Source organism: Juglans microcarpa x Juglans regia, chromosome 3S (assembly GCF_004785595.1).
Source record: "Juglans microcarpa x Juglans regia isolate MS1-56 chromosome 3S, Jm3101_v1.0, whole genome shotgun sequence".
In the NCBI taxonomy this organism is placed as follows: Eukaryota; Viridiplantae; Streptophyta; class Magnoliopsida; order Fagales; family Juglandaceae; genus Juglans; species Juglans microcarpa x Juglans regia.
This window is the reverse complement of record NC_054599.1, coordinates 7,480,004-7,499,634: the sequence shown is the minus strand read 5'-3', so window position 1 is coordinate 7,499,634 and position 19,631 is coordinate 7,480,004. Positions and strand designations below refer to the sequence as shown.

General features: G+C 36.2%; 1 protein-coding gene across 1 annotated transcript; it reads left to right on the top strand.

The window, feature by feature from the left end:
- Positions 1 to 6,842: 6,842 nt before the first annotated feature.
- Positions 6,843 to 19,261, top strand: LOC121258160 (phosphomannomutase/phosphoglucomutase). The gene is made up of 7 exons (XM_041159546.1): positions 6,843 to 7,472; positions 7,762 to 8,025; positions 17,412 to 17,928; positions 18,243 to 18,442; positions 18,539 to 18,651; positions 18,762 to 18,902; positions 18,995 to 19,261. The coding sequence occupies exons 1-7, from the start codon at positions 6,939 to 6,941 to the stop codon at positions 19,074 to 19,076; spliced, it is 1,851 nt and encodes a 616-aa protein (XP_041015480.1). The 5' UTR covers positions 6,843 to 6,938; the 3' UTR covers positions 19,077 to 19,261.
- The last annotated feature ends 370 nt before the right edge of the window (positions 19,262 to 19,631 follow it).

The following is a 19,631-nucleotide window of genomic DNA, read 5'->3' as shown; positions in this document are numbered from 1 at the left end:
AAAAATAAATAAAAGCTAATTAAAAACACAGCAACTCAATATTAATAAAATAAAATAATTAAAGTCCAACAATACAATTATTCATTAAAGCAAAGAGAAAATTTAAATGCAAACACTAATTAATATCAAGAAAGTACATCAAAGTAAATTTCACAATTTAAGAATTATAAAATAAATCGAACGAGAAATCCGATAAATTTAAGAAAGGTTCAAACCAATATTTAAATTAATTAAAAAAAAATAATAATCTTTCACAAAAAAAATAAATACACTAAAATACGAGATATTACATTAGGTCATATGAAGGGAGAAGCAACACAGGTGGTGGCGAGAAGAGAAACATAGGAAGGAAGTAAAATTATAGAGTAAAGAAGAAAGCAACAAGGAGGGGGGAGGAGGCAACGGGAATGGGCATTAGGGCTTTTGGTCTTTTTCTACATGCTAGTGTAGCAGGTGTGTTAAAATTAAGGCTTTAGAAAAGAATTTTGCTATTGAATAAGATAATCTGGTTATTAAAGTGATTCAGATATTGATTTATTTGTGAAATTTTGCTACCTAAGAGCACACAATCATGTCCCACAAATTGCAATGAATAGGTTAATCTCTTCCAAGAATCATGCTCCAGCTCATGAGAAGACAATGGCTCCCGCAAATCATGTATACAACTAGAATTCACTTGTATTTTAATACTAATATGTTTTCCCCATGATTATGGGATTCTTAGTAACCACATGGTATCTAGAGCCAATCTTGACTAACCTCATTTATCCTGTATTTTTTCCCATGGCATATTCTTCAAACACCAGTCTCTCGTCTGCCTTATCCTCCTCTTCGCCCTCCCTCTTATCAATGTCAATAATCTTATTGCCATTAAGCTCAATACGGAAAACTACTTACTATGGAAAGCCCAACAAGTTTTGTACTTGAAAGGGCAACATTTGCTTGGTTTTTCGACGGAGGTTTGTTACAGTTTTGTGGATGGATCCCTCCCACCTCCATCTCTACTCCTTCCATCACCTTCATTTGATGCTATTGGTTATGATTTCATTCCAAATCCAAACTATTCTTGATGATAGTAATAAGATCAACTATTACTCTCAGCCATTGTTTCCTCTCTGTCCAAAGATATTTAGCTCAAGTGATTGACCTCCAAACTTCATAAGAAGTGTGGCAAGCACTAGAAAGCAATTTTTCCCTTAAATCCAACGCAAGAATTATCAACTTGAGTATTAATCTCACTTCCTACAAAAAGGCAGTCAACCTATTGAGAATTATCAACTAGATATTGGTTTTGAACTCTTTCTTTCACGAAAAGAAACTTTATGTCAATGTGTTTAGTCTTTGACAAATTCCTCTCGTTCTTAGAATATAACTCATCGACCTTATTATTATAGTAAACCTTTAGTGGATTCTCAATACTATCCATGACATGAAGATCGATGATAAAATCTTGCGACCATATTGCTTGATTGTATGCCTCATAGCAAGCAATAAATTCTACTTCCGTGGTAGAAGAAGCTGTAAGCGTCTAATTGAGGCTTTTTCGTGATACAACTGCTCTAGCCAACATGAAAATATAACCTGAAGTGGATCTCCTACTATTGAGGCAACCCAAAATAAGAGTGAGAATCCAATAATCTCTAGATGTTTGGACCACTGATATGTGAGCATATAGTCTTTTGTTCTTTACAAGTACTGCATTACTCTTTTAGTAGCTTTCTAGTGATCCATACCTGAATTACTCAAATATCTGCCAAGTATTCTAACTGCATACGCAATATCTGAATGTGTGCAAACCTGAGCATATATGAAGCTCCCTACAATTGATGCACAAGGGATATCTTCCATTTGTTTCTTTTCAATATTGTTATTTGGAAAATGGAGCAAACTTAATCTATTACCTTTTGCAATGGGTGCATCCCCAAATGCACAATTTTGCATGTCAAACCTTTTGAGTATTTTCTCGACATATGCCCTTTGTGATAAGCTAATTGTATCATGTGATCTATCACGATGAATTTGTACGCCTATGACAAAAGATGCATTGGCAAGATCTTTCATTTCAAAGTGTTTCTAAAGAAATGTCTTGGTTTGATGTAACAGGTCTATGTCACTACTTGCCAATAGAATTTCATCATTAGTATAAAAAATATAAGTTTGCTCCCAGTTATCTTATGATAAATACACTAATCCACAGCGTTTTCCTTAAAGCTAAGAGGAAACTACTATATCAAACTTTCGATACCATTGGCAAGATGCTTGCTTTAAACCATAGATGAATTTATTTAATTTTCAAATCAAATGACTCGATTCATCAGCCTCAAAGCCCTTTGGTTGCATCATATTTTCCTCAATATTACCACTGAGAAAAGCAGTCTTACATCCATTTGAGGAATCTTTAAATCAAAATGAGTTACAAGTGCCATAATGATCTTAAAAGATGTTTCGATGAAACTAGAGAAAAAGTCTCTTTATAGTCAATGCTTTGCCTTTGACTAAAACCTTTTGCAACTAGACGTGCTTTATACCTCTTGACATTGCCTTTAGAGTCTTGCTTGGTTTTTGAAATCCATTTACAACTAATTGGTTTAATACTGTTAGATAATTCAACAAAGTCTCAAACATCATTGTTCTTTATAGACTTTAACTCATCTAGCATTGCACCCAGAGAGTTAGCACTTTGTTTGACTTAATTGAAAGAGATTGGATAATCTTCTAACCTTATATCAAACTCATGCTCTTGGAGATAAACAATGTAATCATCTGAAATTGTTGATATCCTCTTCATATTTGATCTTCTTAATGACACTTCTTGTTGTAGTTGTTTAGGTTTTTTCGTATTAGTAAGAGGCAACTCAAAAATGGTTTAATGATCTACATCTGTATCTTGTATTATGACAGATATGACCACCTCACCACCCTCAATATTTTTCATAGGTATTTTAATATGTTCATCTTCAAATATAATATCTCTGAGTTGTGTAGTCTCACAATCTTGAATATCTTCAATAAATTTGACATTACCCATCTCAAGAATGGTATTACCTGAATGACAATAAAACTTGAAACCCTTCGATCTATTAGAGTATTCAATAAAGTAGCAGCTAACTGTTTTTGAGTCCTGTTTCCTTTCATTAGGCTTATAGGGCCAAGCCTCAGTTAGACAACTCCAAACATGTAAATGCCTAATACTAGGTTTTAATTACTACTTTACTAGGTACTCAATTAAGAATGTAAATTGAGGTCTTTACGCCCTCTTCCCATAGTAATTCTGGCAAAGAAGAATGGGTTATCATACTTCTAACCATGTCCTTTAAGGTTTGATTTCATCTAAATGACGACATATAAAAATTCTTATCTAAATTTAAATAAAAACCATACTTTAATTTTAATCTACAGACTTTGATTGCCTCCACACAAACTTTATTACTATCTCCCAAGCAAATAAATTTTTCAGCATCACTTGGTTTTGCAAAAGTAAAAGGTAAAGACCTTATTTTATTCTTGTTGCACATTTGGCTATGAAGTCTCAATATCCGCAATTGCCTTACCTTTGTCATTCCTCTTTCTTTTTTTGGTGCTAGGATTTTCATGAGAGAAAAATTGCCATGTGAGCACTTTCGATCCTTTCTTATTTCATCATATCTTCCTCTTGCATACAATGAGCAATAGGCTGATTAAGAGTCCATTTCTCCATTTGAGTATTATAATTAATTTTGAAAGGACAAAATTGTGCAAGAAGAGAAATCAGAATGAGATGCACAAGAATTTTATCAGAAAATTCTAACTTTAGTACTCTCAATCTAGTAACAAGTTTGACATTTCTATAATATTCTCCATTATATTCCTATAATATACTCCATTATATTCCCTTTGTCATTATACCACATTGAGACAAGTTTGTTAAGAAGCGTACTTGTCTCTACCTTTTCCAACGCAACAAACCGGTCTGCTATTTGGCTTTGGTACTTCTTGAAAATTTTCTCTACAGACATTGCACCTCAAATAGAATGCTTCGTTATCATAAGACTCATCCGATTAGAGCGCTCTCATTTCTCATAAGATGTCATTTGATTAGTAGAACTCTGATCAATAGGCTTGGGAGGCTCATCAACCTGAAGTGCATAGTCTAGATTCATACATCCAAGAACAATAGTAACATGCTCTTTTAACTTTGCAAAGTTTGTTCTGCTAAGAATTGGAATGTTATTCAAATTAGCAGATATCGAAGATATATTCACTATACAGAAATAAAAGGAACTCATAATGAATAAATATCTCATCAATCTTGAAGTATTGATAAACAAACCATAACTTAGTTCATGCAAACTTTAGTCCAATTGAACAACAAAATCAATCAGAAGACATGGCAAGATCAAACAAAAATTTTGTTGTTTAAGTGGGCCAGTATGAGATACCTAATGCATTATTGTAATCAAGTCTTTGGATAGTAATTACAACATGCAAGTGGTCATCTCCCACCGTAAATAATGCAAAAACTAGGTCTAGATAAACAATAGTCTTCCTTTAGGCTAACTATTGAATGCATAGATTAATCCCAAAAAATTATATAACCAGGCCAAACAATAGCCTTCCTTTGTATCGATTATTGAATGCATAGGTTAATCGGAAAAATTATACAACCTAGCCAAATAATAGCCTTCATTTAGGCTGACAATTGAATGCATAGGTTAATCCAAAAACTTATGCAATTCACATATAACCACCTTATACCATCTATGACTTGGCTAAACAACAACCTTCCTTTGGGCTGATTGTTATTTGCATGAATATAGATGTAACTTGATGTAATTCATTAAACTTCTACATTTGAGGCCAAGGAAAAAATCTCCATAACAGGGGTCATTAAACTTTTATCACTTTAATTTTTCTAAGCCACATGTATGAATTGCCACTGAATATCTCAAAGAAAATAATTATACATACAAATAAGACAATATTAAACAACATGTCTACAATAGAGATATTCAGACTTTTTTAAAAATTATTAAAATAATAAACAATAATAATATATTCTGTCGGATTCGGGTCAAACTAGGTCAGTCAACCGGCCAACTGGGTCAAATTCAACCTATCAAAATGGGTAGGGATCAACCCATAGGTATGGGCTTGTGACATAATTGGCCCACTAGTATTAAATACAATGGTCCTATAACTTGGGCCAACACATGGACAAGATCATCACATATAAAACCTAATCTTTAGTTAACCCAATTCACTTTAAATTGGACCAACTAAAGCAAGCCCAAGGCTTGTGTTAAGACCCAAGTCCAATTCACATAAGAAACTCTACCTTAATTTAAAGCACCATGACCCATAAATAAACTCATTAGACTTGAGTTATTGAAGCAGAAAGAAGCCACCAGTGCCGTCACTTCTAGCATTGTTCAGGCCACTGGTCTGACTAACCAGACCACTTTTTTGGTAGATTTGGACAAGGTGACGTTGGTGAGGACATTTTTGGTGTCCTCCCATGCCTCCAACAACCCATTTTTAGTCAAAAATCGAAAATAAAATAAAATAAAATAAAAACTTTTGGCACCACAAGTGGCGGTTTTTCAAAGATCTGGTAAACTACACACCAGCAACCACCACAACAACTCAAGAAAAATTTTCGGTCACCCCAAAAATAGAATCATAAAGAATTTTGAGTAGTGAAAACTTCACAAAATATGAAAATCGTATTCACAAGTATGCAGTTTTGTTTCCGCACAAATCTAACAAGGAGGCTCTGATACCACTTGTTGGATCTATATAAATCCAAAATCACTAAGATCACTAGTCAAATATGTGTAGAAATCTAGCCAGGAGAGCATACCTATAGCGATTTGAGAGAAGAGCATAGCGGTATGATCTTTCACGTCCAAGATCCACTCTCTGGAAAAGCTTATAGCAATGTGATGTGTATAGTTAAGAAGATGAATCTAGAGTGGGGATCATGACCTATATATAATACCCAAATTTTAATTTTGTCCATCATAAAATAATGGAATTATATGGGTCTTTAATGTGTCCCTATGTATGAATTGGGCCTGTACCACTTTAGTGTCTATGATTTGAGCAAAATCATAGGCTTTTAGAGATATGTCAATGGCCAGGTTATGTCAATAAAGTGATCACATTTATTGGGCCTTATTGGCATTATCCAAACCTTATATTTGAAAATTATACAGTGTATGATTCATGATCTACGTAGATCTATTAATTTAAATAATTCTAACACTTTAGTGGTTGAAAGCTCCCAATGCCACAACCTTTCTGTTTATAATTTATTTTTTCACAATATTACACTTGAGACTTTCCAAATTATTATTATTTCATAATGAGAACTGCTATCGATACAAAGAGATTGTACAATAGTAAACCCATAAATTAATATAGTTTCATGAAATCTGTTAGATATATTTGGGGGTGAACGTGCATGGAGAAAGCTTATGTGCTTCTTAGATTTTTGTGGTTTGTTCTGGCTTGCAAGATGATCATTTGAAACGAAGTAAATAGGTACGTAAAACGTCACTAAAATTCATCATAATTAATGTATTATTTAAGTTAGACACGTTTTAGAGGAATTGAAGGAACTGATCTAGATGGTACGTACCTTATGATCGAGAATATTCCTTGGTGGATCAGAAACATCATTTGCACGTACGTAAATCATGAAAGATTGCGTTTTTTTTTTTTCGTTGGAGTTTGGAAGTTTGTCTGCAGTATGCAAATAGGCTCACAAAACGGAATAATCTTGGAGTTTGGAAGTTTGTCGGAAGATATTTCCGTTCTCCCTTGATATTTGGACCGAGAATTGTAAGGTTATATTTCACTGGGTTAATCTTATCTTTCCAACTTCATTGCTTGGCCCAGAAATAATCTCCACGGAAACTTTGAAACGAAGCAAAAGCGCCAACTTAACCAAGAAAACAATGGCATCCACTTCAGCGCCGTCCTTGTACTTGCAAGGTAATGCCCGGAAAGCAAGTTTTCCGTCGTCTACGTCCACAAGGCCACTCCGAACAACTCTTACCTTTTCATTTCCACCACCTTTGACAAAAGTCATATGCGTAAATTCCTTTAGCACTGCAAAGTACAATGAAGTTTTTGTGGACGAAGAAATGGACAGGATTAGGAGGCTCCAGAACGGGTCCGATGTTCGTGGGGTGGCATTGGAAGGCGAGAAGGGTCGAACCGTAGACCTCACGCCGCCGGCTGTAGAAGCGATTTCAGAAAGTTTTGGGGAGTGGGTCATCAATGGCTTGGAGAAGGGACGAGAATCTGTTGAAGAAGTTAGGGTTTCTCTAGGCAGGGATCCACGCATTTCGGGAGCATCGTTGAGTGCAGCTGTGTTTGCCGGTCTTTCTCGTGCTGGATGCTCGGTTTTCGACATGGGATTAGCTACAACTCCAGCTTGTTTCATGAGTACGATGCTGCATCCGTTTGCCTATGATGCTTCCATAATGGTAGCTTGCTTGCGTTTCCGGCCTCTAATACTATATATTAAATAAAATTATATATATAGATATATATGTATATATATTAGCTCTTTCAAGACAACAGAGGAAAAAAGAAGAGAAACTAAAGATGTATTTTTCTCATGCATTGTATTAATTAGAGTTTTAACGTTATTACTTTGGCGACAAATAGAATCTTTATAGTATTTGATAATAAAATAGTAATAGTACTGCTCATCGAAGCAATTACGTATTGATAATTTTGGAAGAGTTGAAACTTGTTGCTGTGTGGTTGCAGATGACGGCATCTCACTTACCTTACACACGTAATGGTCTGAAATTTTTCACGAGGAAAGGAGGGCTTACCTCGCCAGAAGTGGAAGAGATATGCGATAAAGCTGCCCGTAAGTATGCAAATAGGCTCACAAAAGTGTCGACAATGTTGAATACTCCCCCAACAAGAGTAGATTTCATGAGCAGTTATGCGAAGCACCTCCGAGACATCATCAAGGAGAGAGTCAACCATCCCTTGCACTATGACACTCCACTTAAAGGATTTCAGGTTTCTCGTCTCTCACATATTTGATCCGTTTCTTTCTTGAGATGCTTGTTGTTTGTCTGTTTCTTACACTGTTTTTATGGGTTATCGTTCACGTGATGGCATATGTGCGTATATAAATGGGGCTGCATGTGCAAACCTTCATTAAATGAAAATGGTACAATTTTGATAAGGATATTATTGTAATTTTAAAAAAATTTATAGACAAAATTGACTAGGCTTGTATATGTAGTCCCCAAATGGAGGCTGTACATAGCATGCTCTATCCCAAAACTGCAAGTTTCCAAACTCATGGAAGCTAGTAATTGCCAACACGAACCTGATCAATCTTCACATCAACCAGCCCTTATCCTCTTAGCAACACGTTCTGGCGAGTGTGAAATATGTTGCACCATGGATTCGAGATCTTCCTACCCCAGCTGGAGTTTTTGTCCCTTTCTTCAACTTGTTTCTCTCCTCGACCATCCTTCCTAGCTAGTTCTCTCTCCCCCTTTCTTCTACCCATTGTGAGTTGGTTTCTTTTCCCTTGGAGCTGGGTTATAAATTGGGATGGACTCCCCTCCACCACTCAGCCGGTTAATAAAACCGCTGATGGTGAAAAAGAGGCTTGTCTAGAATTAAGGGTCGGAGAGAATTAGAAGAACTTCCATGCGGAAGGAGAGTTGCATAAGCCACCTTCTTATAATGAGGTTGAAGGGGTTTGTGAAAGATAACAATTAGGACTGTACAAATAAACCTGCGAACCGGCCTGAACTGACCTGGACCTGTTGGTTTGGTCCGGTTTTGGACCGGTTCGGTCTGGGATCGGTTCGGTTTGGGATCGGTTCCTTCATTTTAAAACCAGTCTGATTCGAATTTTAGATTTTCCGGCACCGGACCCGTTCATATATATATTAATTAATTTTTAATAATATATATAATATTTTTTATATTAAATATAATTTTATATAATATATATAATTATATATGAAATAATGTTATATTATAACTTATAACATAAATTTAAATCTTAAACATGAACATTTGTTTGATCATATATTTTAAATATAAAGTATATATATTAATTACATTTTATGGCCTTATAAATTCTTAACATATTCTTTTTGATAAATACATTAGTAATACTAATACTAAAACCGAAAAACCGGACCGAACCAGACCGGAACCGCTAAAATTGGAAGCACCAGTTTAGGAGGGTAACAGGTGCGGTATTGATTCTTGAAAATACAAAACTAGTATATACTGGTTCGGTCTCAAAATTTGTCCAAAACTAGACCGGTTACACCCCTAATAACAATATGGTTTTGAAATAGCAGCCTACCTCCTGCTATATATTCATTGAGTATATATAGAGTACATAGCATCGACTCTATACAAAGGTTTGTTACATAAACTTATCTCTATCTATCATTTATCCTTATCTACAATACTTGAATTACAAGTGATCAATAACAATATAATATTAACTAATGCATACAGTGATAAACTCTAGCATTGGCTTGATTGAGATTTATCTCTATCATTCTCTTGGTGATTATCGTTGATACTGACAGAGGTGGAGTAGGAGTGGGACTTGGACTCTGGCTCTGTTGAACTTTGTGTAGAAGGGAAAGTCGTCCTAACATCCCCTCTCAAACTAAGGGGAAGGGCAAGGACCCACATCTTGTCACAAAGTTGAATGAAGTGAGCAGAGGTCAAACCTTTAGCAAATATATTAGCTATCTGAGCAAAGGTGGAGATGAACTTGAGTTGAATATCCTTCCTGACAACCTTCTCTCAATGAAGTGGTAATCCATTTCAATATACTTGGTGTGAGCAGGGGATATGGGATTTGCAACAAGAGACAAGGCACCAAGATTGTCGCACCACAAAGTAGGGGAAGAAGGAACATGGAGGTGAAGCTCACAAAGAAGCATAAGTAACCAATACAATTCCGCAGTAGCAAAAGCCATAGCCCTATATTCTGATTTTGTGCTTGATCTTGAGACAATTGGTTATTCTTCGCACTAGAAGATATTAGACATGGTCTAAGGAAGATATCATAACCTGTGGTAGAGTGACCGACATCCACATTTATAGCCAAGTTAGACTCACTAAAGGCATTCAAGTCTAGGGAGCCCTTGCCAAAGTACAGACAATGATGAATGGTACCCTTAAGATACCATAACACCTTATTTGCAATAGTCCAATGAGTAGAGGTAGGAGAGTTCATGAATTGACATAATAGATTCACAACAAAGACAATTTCTAGGCATGTCAATGTGTACTACTGAAGTGGGCCAATTATATAACAATACTCAGTGACTTTGGTGAGAGGATTACTTGTTGATTGGGAAAGCTTGACTCCTGAAGGGAGAGGACTGGAGCAAGGCTTTGCACCAACCATTTTGGCTCGATGAAGGACATCAACAATGTATTTAGTTTCAGATAGGTGCAGACCAGTGGCATCTCAATGAATTTGGATGCCTAAAATGTAAGATAATGGTCTCAAGTCCTTCATGGAAAAATCTTGTTGCAATGAGGAAATCAAGTTCATGATCATAGATAGAAGAGTGCCAATAATGATTAAATCATCAACATATACCAGAACGAACAAATGAATGTTGTGATAATGATAAGTAAATAGATCCACCTGTGAAGAGCTAAAGCCAAGCTACATTAAGGATTGAGGGAGTCGATGAAACTAGGTTCTTGGGGATTGGGAGTGAGGATTGATGAACCCGAGAGGTTACTCCATGAAAACTTCCTCTTATAATGTCTCATACAAGAAGGCATTAGACACATCAAACTGTCAGATAGGCTAATCAAAGTGAACAAGTGCTAAAACTATTCAAAGGGTGGAACGCTTGATAATAGGGCCGAAAGTCTCGAAATAGTCGAGGCCATCTTATTGTTGAAACCCTTTAGCCACAAGGCGAGCTTTAAATCTTTCAATTGAACCCTCAAAGTTTTGCTTTACTCTGTAAACCCATTTGTCCTTAATGATGTTGGGAGGCCTAGGACATAAAGAGTAGGTCTTGTTGGGCCCGTAATGCCCGAAACTCCTCTTGCATAGAAATTCTCAAATCAGCACACTTTATTACTTGAGTCACTGATGAGGGAGCTATAGGAATCCCTTGAGAATGCAATGCACACAAGGGATGCTTGGTGCAACTAATATAAGTGGTAGTTAGGAAAGTGTTTGGGATGATAATTACCTTTCTTAGCATTGGTAAGCATAAGATGTGTGGAGGCAGGGTGACTAACACTAGAGGAGGAAGTGGACTGGTTGCCACTTGTATGTTATGAGGAGGGAGGCAAAACAGTAAGGACGATGGAGTGCTAAGTGTATCAAAAGTATGTGGGGTTGTACTTGGCTAAGTGGGTTATTTGGCAGGGTTATGTTGGGAAAAAGGTAGTGAAATATGAGAGGATTGTTCAAATAAAGGAGAAGAAGCATGAGAATATACTTGAGTAGTAGCAGCTGTTGTAATGAGAGTGTAGCCTACAAGATTAGACTCCATGACAAGTGGCCTCTGTAGGGATTGAGTGGAGGTACGAGTAGGAATCAAGTGTTCATGAAAGATCACATTCCTACTAAGATAGACAAGATTAGTTAAGGGCTCTAAGCAAATATATCCTTTATGATTTAAGCTGTAATCTAAGAAGATGCATTTTTGGAATGAAATAGCAATTTGTGGTCATTGTAGGTCTAAGAAGTGGGTAGCAGGCATAACTAAAGACCTTGATTAATTTATAATCAGGATCATTGTGTAATAGTGTTTGAAATGAGGATTTATTTTCCAGGATAGAAGTAGGGAGTCGATTAATTAGGTAAATGGTAGGACCCAATAGTGCCCATGTTTAGGTAAATGGCAGGACCCAATAGTGCGAAATGCTTCGACCCAATATTTTAAAGGCAAATGAGAATGAGCAAGGCAGGCCAAACTAGTTTTGATTATGTGCCTATATTTTTTCTCAGCAATGCCATTTTGTTGTGGGGTATGAGAGTAGGACATATCATGTATGATTCCATTGGATGCGAGAAAGTGTTTGAATTCACCACCACCATCTAATTTAAAGTATTTTAATTTTTTGTTGTATAAGTTTTCAACATAACATTTGAACTTATCAAAACACTGGGTAGGCATCATATTTTTCACACAAAGTTCCAACTAAATCTAGAAAACTCATCAATAAACATAATATAATATCGGCAACCACTTACGGAAGAGATGGGAAAACACCACAAGTTAGAATTTATTATTTCAAGTGGAGTCCTAGACAATCAAGTAGAAATAGGAAAAGGTAAAGACTTGCACTTTGCTAATTGAAAAGGCTCACAAATTGAGCTATTGTCTACAAAGCCCTTAATTGGAAGATTACATTGAGATTTCAACATCGATCTTAAGGACACTAGATGTTGGGTGACCCAAATGCAGGTGCCAAAGTGAAGAATCTGCAGAAACTCCAATCTAGGCAATGTAAGCACGTGCTACATTGGTTGAAGTTGGAAGTTGAATAGGGTAGAGACCATCCCTACTTGGACCTTGTAAAAGAGTTTGCCCCTTGAGGCTATCCTTCACAGCAAAAAAGAACCAGAGGTTAGTTAGAACCAATTGTAGTTATTATGACATAATTTCTTAAAAGGTAAATGACAGCAACATTTGGGCAATGAAGAACATTATATAAATCTAAGCGAGAGGTTGGTGTTTCAAATGGCTAGAACCTGTGTGTGTAATATGCAGACTCGAGCCATTACCTACTGTAACCTCATTTTCACCTTAGTGTATTGATTTGAAGATTACCCATATGTGCAGTAATATGGCTGTTGACACCATTGTCAGCAAACCACGTATTATCTACAGTGTTTTTAGGATCAGAATTTGTAGCAATAATGACTTCCAGTTGAGTTGGAGGGTGTTGGCCCTTGTAAGCAAAATCCATCCTGTGGAAGCAATCCAGTGCTTGGTGACCACTCTTACCACATATTTGACAAGGAGGTTTGGTTTGAGCAGGAAAGGAAGAGGATCCAGACATGTTTCCTTTCTTCTAATTTGATGCAAAGGATTGCTGTTACTTGTAGGAACCTCCCAAGTGATTTTTTTTTTTTTCTTGAAGTGATTATTTTGTTTATGAGAATAAAGAGCAAGACTACCTGCATTTGAATCAATTGCTTGATTTTGAGTGCTAATTAGCATTTCATAATTAAGTAGTTCAGTTTGAAAATCATCAAAAGTAAGTGAGGATTCTCGAGTTGCAAAAGAGTATGAGGTGATAAAGTCATGAAAAGATGGGTTTAAGCCACTGATAATATAAGAAACTAAATCATCTTCATCAACTGGTTTGCAAATAATGGCCAGTTGATCAGCCCACGACTAAGTTGTTTGCAGGAACTCTGTGCATGTCTTAGATCCTTAACAAAGTGATTGCGGCTGTCTCTTGAGGGGTGACACTCGAGAGCATGAGTGTGAGGCAAAATGTGAAGCAAGAAGATTCCAAACTTGCTTGGGTGTATCAAGCCCATAGACTGATGATAGGACAATGTCAGTCAGGGTTTCATTTAGCCAACTTAGTAAATATTGATCCTTCTTTTCCTCAAGGACAAAGTCTGGGCAGAAGGGACAGTTGTCCTAACAGTTCGAACGCAATAATTTGGCTTCTCCCTGTGATGTATAAGGATGGGACAATTGATCTAAATCCTCTTAATGTGAAGTCCAATAAGGATATTTAGTGAACAGGATCCCATGTATGGATATTTGATGAATGAAATCTCTTATGGATCCCCAATCTGCATGCTGTAAGCATTATCTAAGGATTTCTGTCAAAAGATGTCACAATCCTGTCCTATTACTAGAATGGAATCGCGACGCATAACCTGTTCTTTCTTTATTATTATTAGTGCTATTTTATTTATTATTATTCTTATGTCTATGTATATACTTATGTATATTATTATTATTATTGTTTTTTTGTAGAAAGGGATATGCGTGAACATGTCGTGCCTGCACTCTGTACTTCTAATTTAACAAGGATACCTGATACACAGTTTCTTTAATATTCTAAATAAAGGACTCTCAGAGTCTATCATTCATTTACCAAATATAACAGTCCTAAGGAAAGGGGACTTAGTCCCTACAAACCATACAAAAGGCATTTAACCATCTTATGTGGGGTTACCATCGCCCTACCATAGAAGTTATGCCATTAATATCACCCCACCATAGTATTTACATCATGCCCATAGGCATATTGTTTATAAGTCAAACCAACAAAACGTCCCAACATGGGACCCATCATAGAACATAAAAAGAAAACATAACCATCCTCATCATGGTCAAACCATTAGGGAGACCCTAAGCATCAGCCCCACCCTCCTCCACAGTGCCCTGCTCCACAGCCTCATCGTCTGTACCTGGACGTTTAAAACATAAACATAAAGTGAGTCTAATACTCAGTAAGCAGTACACCATGCCGTTAACTTATTACTCACATAAATTTTTCTTTTGAAAACATGCATACATAACATTTACAGTTCTTGCCATTACTTCCATGCATAAATAATTTAAGAATTAACTATCTTTTCATGCATAAATAGTCTAAGGCATAGCTATACTTTCATGCTTAAACATTTCCTAAGTGCATTCTTTACTTTACATTCCACTTTCATAGGCCAATACACACTATTATGCCTCGTGTGTTGGGGTTAGCAGTCTTTTAGACATGGATCCCGCCCGTGGCCACAGGTTAGGAATCCCTTTTCATAGGGGGCAGCACTGGGTGCACTACCAGTACTACTTACCCGGCATTGCAATCTGTCAATTCTTTTGGTACCTTTTCATTCATATGGCCGTTACATACATTCATTCATTCATGCTTTCATTTCTTTTCCTTTCCTTTCATTAGAAAAATCACGTTTTCATTATCTTCATTTAATGCCAGTGCGTATGCGTTTCTTTGAAAATAATGTTTCATGTCATGCTACATATAGGTAAGGCATAATTACTTAAGAGAGAGCATGCATAAAATCTCATGATGCATTACCTTATATACACACAATGGTAATTATTAATGTACTTAATAGGGGTTACCAAGAAATGCTTATACATACTATACATGCATCTATTCTTTCATAAGAGAAACATTTGGAAGGAGAGAGAGAGACTTTTTTCATAAAAGAGCTTTGTGTGTAAGGAGCATGGTCATAGCTACTTACCTCGATGCTTTACACTTAAGTTCCTTGATTCTTGAAATAGACTCCTATCCAATAAAATAAAATGAACGTATTAAAAATTCGTTTCTTATCAAGTCTTGCTATCCGAGATCCTCACGTGCTCACTTAATCCCATTTTGGAACTAAAATGTTTTCCTTAACCCACTTAGCTACAACATGGCACTAATTCAACCTTTAGTATCCTTATTCCAATATTTAAGAAACCCATGAAAGTACGAAGTTTGCTTGCTGTCCCTTTTTAAAGACTACTATTTTATACACAAGGGATCGGTAGGAATCGTGAGTCAAAATGTACAGGACGGTAGGGATTTATTTAGGAAGAGGTAAGGAACGAAGAGGTACTATAAATCTGAAATTTTCTTAAGGAAAAGCATTTTGACAGTTTTGCATCATCATGTGGAAGGTAGATCCAACAAGGGGTAATGCTCATAAAAGAGTCACTTTTGTCACTTATTCCTCAATGGTTTTTCATGCTAAAGTTTATCTTTAGTTAAACCAAAAAGGGGTGAAGTTAAGCAAGGTTAAGTGGGCTGGTTTAAGCTTTCAAAACAGAATATATTTCCAAGTTTCCGTAATACATGGACAGCTAGCAATCTCAGTGCATTCATGGTCTTAAACATCCTTTATTTAACCAAGTCTCAATCATATAATTTAATATCTCAAGAGTAGTAAAAACTCAAGAAACCTTATGTACATATATTCTGAAAACGGTACAAATTCTTGAGATAAGTTTACTAATTTGATTTGAAAGTCTTGGTGGCTTACTTAGGCCATAACTCTTAGGAAAACATGTCTAACTATAAACTTTAACTCCATTAATAAAGACATGACTTTAACAAGATTTGAAACATGGCTTGAGCTTGATAAAACACAAGGATGGACCAAAATCATGCTTTGTGCAACACACGGTGGAATATCAAAACAGAGCCTAACACACACACACACGACTTCTTGGTCCACATGGATATATCTATATATTAACATACCAATTAATCAACACTTGAGGCCAACTAAACTAACTAAGAAACATACCATTTCCATAATAGGGAACACACGGCAAAACACCTTCAAGGTGCTCGGTTTGCCCAGAAAACAGAGGTTTTGGTTGCTACCCACTAGATCAACTAGTAGAGGAATTTAAATGGGAAATTAGTGTAAGAAATACCACACAAAGTCGGTTCACACGGAGGTTTCGAAACTCAAATCACAAGAAAATCCCATGGAAGGTGTAATACCTCCTTGGGTCTCTCTTGAAGCCACGGAAACACACAGCAACAAGAAGAGGAAGAGAAAATCCAAAGGATTTAGGGCTGGAACACAGCAGAAAATTTCTTAAAAACAAACCCTAGATTAAACCTATAAATCCGAAACATCAACTAGAGATTAGAGCCATAGAATTTACTTACGGGGTCGATTTTTCTTGAGGATTTAAGGTGGAAAATCTTAGATTTACGAATGAGAGAGATCGGCTTTGAGAGAAGAGAGAGACCGCACGGTTTGGAGAGAATTGAGGGGTGAATGGAAAAGAGAGGGGAAATCACTTACTTGCCTCGAAAGCTGTCGTGTAGGGGAAGAAAATGAGTTCACTTGAATTCTTGAGGAAGCCGACGGTGAAGAGAGGATGGGAAAGTCAATAGGCTTGTCTCACAAGCCAAGGGCTGAACGGTCAGGATTAAACCTTGGGAGATATTTTCTCCCACCAACCCATCCAAGGGTTGAAAGGGTTTGAGTCACTTCTCAATTAAATAAAAGTAAAAAATTTTAAAGAAAATATATTATAAAGTCTTAAAATATATTCTTAAATTATTTTTAATGACGTTCATAAAATAAAAGCACACACTCCTTAAAATAAATAATGAGATAAATAAAATAATAAAAATCTTTATTTTAAAATATTGACTTAAAAATATTAATAGATGACGTAAAGACCTACATAGTAGGATTCGGATAATACAAAAAAAGATCTCCAAAAGTAAGAATAGAGGGATCTTTGAGAGCCCATATAGGTAGAGAAGCATATCACGCTAGTTAATTTCTTTAGGTATTATATTATGTGTACTCTTTGGAACCAGAATCTACCTATCATTGCATTTTTTAAGTTTGCCTGTGATGAGTAAATGATTGAATTGGGACCTTGATGATCTTTAATTAAATGCCATTCAACTGATATTTGCAGATAATTGTGAATGCTGGAAATGGATCAGGAGGCTTCTTCACATGGGATGTGCTTGACAAGCTTGGTGCAGACACATTTGGCTCTCTTCATCTCAACCCAGACGGGATGTTCCCAAACCATATCCCCAACCCCGAGGATAAAATTGCCATGGCACTAACTCGAGCTGCAGTGTTGGAAAACTCTGCAGATCTTGGAATTGTTTTTGATACTGATGTAGATCGTAGCGGTGTTGTTGATAATAAAGGCAATCCAATCAATGGGGATAAGCTTATCGCTCTCATGTCAGCTATTGTACTGAGGGAACACCCTGGAACAACTATAGTGACTGATGCTCGTACAAGTATGGCACTTACGAAATTCATTACCGCTAGAAGTGGTCATCATTGCTTGTATCGTGTTGGCTACAGAAATGTCATTGACAAGGGAGTTCATCTTAACCAGGATGGTATTGAAACACATCTAATGATGGAGACATCTGGTCACGGTGCACTTAAAGAGAATTATTTCCTTGATGACGGTTAGTATATGGTATATAACATGCTAATGTTTTGCTCGAATAAATCTATATTATGCAAACCTATTTATTGATATATCAAACACATCGCTGATGTAGAGGCCTGCCATGCCAACTTATATAAAAAAGTAATGGTAGTACTTTGAAGTTTGACCGCTTTCATTAATTAATATAATAGGTCTCACAATAAGTAGTAATGTACGTGCTGCACATTAGACATGTAAATATCATAACTTTGTTTGCTCATTCTCTACATGCTATGTTTTTCTTTTCTGCTTAATTAGCATCCTCTTATTCTCTTATTATGTATCGTAAAGGCGCATACATGGTGGTGAAAATCATCATTGAAATGGTAAGGATGAAGCTTGCGGGATTGGATGAAGGGATTGGTAGTCTCATAAAAGATCTTGAAGAACCTATGGAATCTGTTGAGCTTAGGATGAATGTAATCTCTGAGCCTAGACATGCGAAGGCAAAAGCTGTTGAGGCAATAGAAAAATTTCGAAGCTATATTGAGGTACTTAGATTATTTTACCGCACTATTTAGTTTGTAATGGATGATTTCATGATCAATTTATATGGGTTGTAACTTGGACAAATTACTTACTTTTAGGAAGGTCGGCTTAAAGGGTGGGAACTGGATGCATGCGGAGACTGTTGGGTGAGTGAGGGATGCCTAGTTGACTCTAACGACACCCCAGCTGCCATTGATGCTCACATGTACAGGTGAAAAAAATTGCCAAAACTTACAAGAGGATATGCCAAATCTCATAAAGTAATTGTAAGTTTTAGTTTTGAATTGGAATTAAGCTGTATAATGTTGCAAATTGATATAGGGTTAAAGTTTCTGATGAAGAGCATGGAGAACATGGATGGTTTCACCTTCGACAGAGTATTCACAACCCAAACATTGCAGTAAATATGCAATCCCAAGTTCCAGGTGGATGCCAATCCATGACAAGAGTTTTCAGGGATAAGTATGCCGCATCGCGCCCCCATCCTATAGTGTCCACACACATGCATGAATATTTTACATTTTTATGTGATTTATATTTTTGAAACTTTGTAGGTTTCTCAAGACAAGTGGAATGGTTGGAATCCTTGACGTCAATCAAATTGACAAGTTTGCAAATAGCGGACGTGTAGTTTAAGTTGAATTCATCACTGAAAGTAGCTAAAATCATGAGGTTTAGTATAAATGCAATGACGATATTGAAAGCACCAAATAAGTTTGAATATGATAATGTATAGCCATGGTGCATACCGCACTTGTATGATTGTCCTATTTTGAAGAAAGAGAAAAGTGGTATATAAGATCAGAAATTGTTACCTTTTATCTGAATTACTTTTCTTTGGAAATGCTATTTGTCATCATTTTATCTGTCTTCCTTTCTTCATTGTCTGCTGTGAAAAAAAAGGGCAGATTGATAAAAATAACAAATATTTTATCTAATTATTTAAAAGACTCAATACATTTTTCTGAAAGTCTTTTTTCTAAGAATGTTCTTTTATGACTATTATATATTAATATGAAGCGGAAATGTTATTACAATGGCAGTAAGCTAAGCAATCAGAAGAAACTATTTGATCGGATTGTTCAAACTTGTTATCACTGTCACTTTGCCGATCGATTCTCCAAAAGCATTTGAACTGAACAATGGAGTCTAAGCATGGATCGGGTGGGAGATGATGCTGATCATGTTTAA